Source organism: Rhincodon typus, chromosome 8 (genome assembly GCF_021869965.1).
Source record: "Rhincodon typus isolate 14 chromosome 8, sRhiTyp1.1, whole genome shotgun sequence".
NCBI classification, from domain to species: Eukaryota; Metazoa; Chordata; class Chondrichthyes; order Orectolobiformes; family Rhincodontidae; genus Rhincodon; species Rhincodon typus.
In genome coordinates, this window is record NC_063339.1 from 88,941,484 (window position 1) to 88,945,171 (window position 3,688).

The following is a 3,688-nucleotide window of genomic DNA, read 5'->3' on the forward strand; positions in this document are numbered from 1 at the left end:
CACCCAAGGGAAAAGATCTTGGCTGTTTACCCTATCCATGCCCCTCAGATTTCATAAACATCTATAAGGTCACCCCTCAGCCTCTGACCCTCCAGGGAAAATAGCCCTTGCTTATTCAGTCTCTCCCTAAAGCTCAAACCCTCCAACCATGGCAACATCCTTGTAAATCTTTTCTGAACCTTTTCATGTTTAACATCTTTCCTATAGCAGGCAAATCATTATTGAATGCAATGTTCCAAAACGGGCCTAACAAATGTCCTTCAAAGCCACAACATGATATCTCAACTCCTATACTCAATAAAGGTAAACATATCAAACACCTTTTACACCTTCCTGTCCACCCGTGACTCCACTTCGAAGGAAGTATGAACCTGCTTCCCAAGGTCTCTTTATTCGACAAAACTCACCAGGACCCAACCATTAAGTGTATTAGGCTTGCCCTGATTTGACCTCCCAAAATGCAATACCTCACGCTTATATAAATAAAAATTGATCTGCCACTCCTCAGTACATCTGATCAAGGTCCCATTCTGTTCGGAGATAACCTTCCTCACTATCTATTGCACCACCAATTTTGGTGTTACCTGTAAATTTAGTAACCATTCCTCCAATATTGAAATCATTTATATAAAATGACAAAAAGCAGTGGACTCAGCACCAATTCTTGCAGCACACTTCGGGTCAAAGGCCTTTCCAAATGGCCAGCTCTCCCTGGATTCCATATGATCGAACCTTGTTCATCAGTCTACCATGTGGAATTTTATCGAAACCTTACTGAAATCCATATCAAAAACATCCACCGCTCTGCCATCAATCTTCTTTGTTACTTCCTCAAAAAACTCAATCAAGTTAGTGAGACATAATTTCCGATGGGCAAAGCCATGTTGACTATCCCCATTCAGTCCTTGCCTTTCCAAATACATGTAAATCCTATCCCTCAGAATTCCCTCCAACAAGTTACCCACAACTGACGTCAGGCTCACCAAAAGTTTATAGTTCCCTGGTTTTACCTTACCACCTTTCTTAAACAATGGCACGAGATTAGTCAACCTCCAGTCTTCTGACAGCTCACCTATGACTGTCAATGGTGCAAATATCTGAGCAGGGGGCCCAATCGCAAGCCTAACTTCCCGTAAAGTTCGAGGATACACCGAAAGAGGTCCTGGGGATTTATCCACCTTTATGCTTTGGAAGACATCCAGCACCACCTCCTCCAGAATATGGAACTTTTCAAGGTACACATTCATTTCTCTAAGTTCTCCAGCTTTCATATCCTTTTCCACAGTAAATACTGATGCAAAATACTTGTTTAGCATCTCACCCTTGTCATGCGTTCCCACACGTAGCCGGTCTTCCTGTTCTTTTAAGGGGCATAATAGTTTCAAAATTGGTCTTACTCCCATTTAAAACTTTAACTTTCAGACCAGGTCTATCCTTTTCCACAACTATTTAAAAACTAATAGAATTATGATCATAGGCCCCAAAATATTTCCCCCCACTGATCCCTCAGTCACCTGCCCTACCTTATTTCCCAAGAGAAGATCGAGTTTTTAGCAGGGACTAATGACATCAGTACAAACAACCCAAAGATCACAGTTCATTCCTTGATGTAAGAACAAAATCCTTCAAATGTGGTTGTGGTGAACTTGCTGGTGTGTTAACAGTTTGGATGATTTAGTGAATCCCTTTCTACACATGGAACAAGTGAATGGTCTGTCCCCAGAGTGAACTCGCTGGTGTCTCAGCAGGTTGGTTGAGTTCGCAAATCCCTTCCCACACTCGGAACAGGTGAAAGGTTTCTTCCAGTGTGAACTCGTTGATGTACCAATAGTTTGGATGTGCGAGTGAATCCTTTCCCACATTCAGAACAGATGAACGGTCTTTTCCCAGTGTGAACTTGCTGGTGTTCCAGCAGAGAGGATGACTGAGTGAATCCTTTCCCACACACGGAACAGATGAATGATTTCTCTCTGGTGTGAACTCGCTGGTGTTTCAGCAGGTTGGTTGTCAAAACGAATCCTTTCCCACACATAGAGCAGGTGAACAGTCTGACCTCATTGTGAATTCGCTGATGTGTCACCAGGCTGGATGACAAAGCAAATTCTTTCCCACATACAGAGCAAGTGAATGGTCTTTCTCCTGTGTGAACTCGCTGGTGTTTCAGCAGTTGAGATGTCTGCGCGAATCCTTTCCCACACACAGGGCAAGCAAACGGTCTCTCCCCAGTGTGAACTCGCTGGTGTTTCAGCAGGTTTTTTGACAGAGTGAATCCCATCCCACAATCAGAGCAAGTGAACGGTTTCTCCCCATTGTGACTGCGTTGGTGCATTTCCAGCTGGGATGGGTAAATAAATCTCTTCCCACAACCCCCACATTTCCACAGTCTCTACCCAGTGTGACTGCGCTGGTCTTTGGACATTTCAGATGAATCTTCACAGACTCTTCGACACACAGACAATACGTATTTCTCCCTGGTGGGAACAGTGCTTTTTCCTTCAATGTTCAAAATCCTGAGATAATTAGGTTATGACAAACAGATTGAGTGTCAGATCCGGATGTGGTTTTGTTTGATTTCTCTAAATGCAATCAAAATTTCAAACAGAAAATAAAAGTAGAGAGAGAGAAACCAGAAGAACACACACAAAGATTGTGAAACTCAGAAATTAATCTGGTCAATTGTGGATCCAACACTTAGGGGAACTGCTGGATTATCAGTAAAACTGAACTGGTTCATAAATGTCCTTCAGGGAAGGGAAACAGTCAGTGTTTGCCCAAAACTACAAAAAGAGATAGAGCTTGGACAGACACGAAGGAGGGGCATTTTATACATCTGAAAATGAATCCAATTCCTGTTTTCTCCCCATACCCTTTGATCCCTCTGAAGGACTAAAAATAAGCAGCAAAATACTTGAAATCTGAAATAAAACCAGAAAATGATGGAAATACACAGCAGGTCTGGCAACATCTGAAATGGTGACAGATGCAGGAACCATTGCATTCTTGAAGAAGTGTTTAGATGATCATCCATTGCACTACAATATAGGTTACACACAGAGAGCCAGAAAATGGGCCTGGCTTAAATTGGTGCTTGATGACCAGCACAGATGCAATGGGGATCGTGTGTTCAACAATTTTACCTGAGTCTCTGACCCCATTTTGTTCCGTGTTTCTCTCTGATTCTCTCTTTTAGGAAGCAGGCAGCAGCAAGTAATGAAGAATGCAAGTGATATTTTGGCGTTCATTGTGAGAGGATTCGAGCACAGGAAAAGGGATATCTTTCTATAAGGGCCTTGGTGAGACCACATCTGGAGCAGTGTACACCTTTGTTCTCCTTTCCAAAGGAAGGATGCCCTGGCGAATGAATGAGTGTAAAGAAGGTTCACCAGACCGATTCCTGGGATCTCAGGACTGATGTATGAAGAGAGAGATTTGATCCTTGATTAATCCTTCTTTCTTTTAATCTTTCAGCCGCTGACAACATCATGAATTAATTTCACATCCCATTTGCTGATCTGAGTTTTTCACGTCGAAACCTACACTTTGGTTCCCATCCTCCCGTAATACGAGTTTAAATCCTCACCAATGGAAATAGCAAAAGCATCAACAAGAATACTTGTCCCAGTTCTGCCCAGGACAATTGGTCAAGATTGTGCATGTCCTACCTTCCCTGGAAACAGTCTCAATACCT

General features: G+C 42.7%; 1 protein-coding gene across 1 annotated transcript; it reads right to left on the minus strand.

Moving 5' to 3' along the window:
• Positions 1 to 1,741: 1,741 nt before the first annotated feature.
• On the minus strand, positions 1,742 to 2,329 carry LOC125483808 (zinc finger protein 623-like). The gene has a single exon (XM_048600503.1). The coding sequence runs from the start codon at positions 2,327 to 2,329 to the stop codon at positions 1,742 to 1,744; it is 588 nt and encodes a 195-aa protein (XP_048456460.1).
• Positions 2,330 to 3,688: the final 1,359 nt, after the last annotated feature.

Excerpts from the sequence above, each read along its gene's own strand:
- LOC125483808 (XM_048600503.1), bottom strand. The coding sequence starts at position 2,329 with ATGCACCAACGCAGTCACAATGGGGAGAAACCGTTCACTTGCTCTGAT.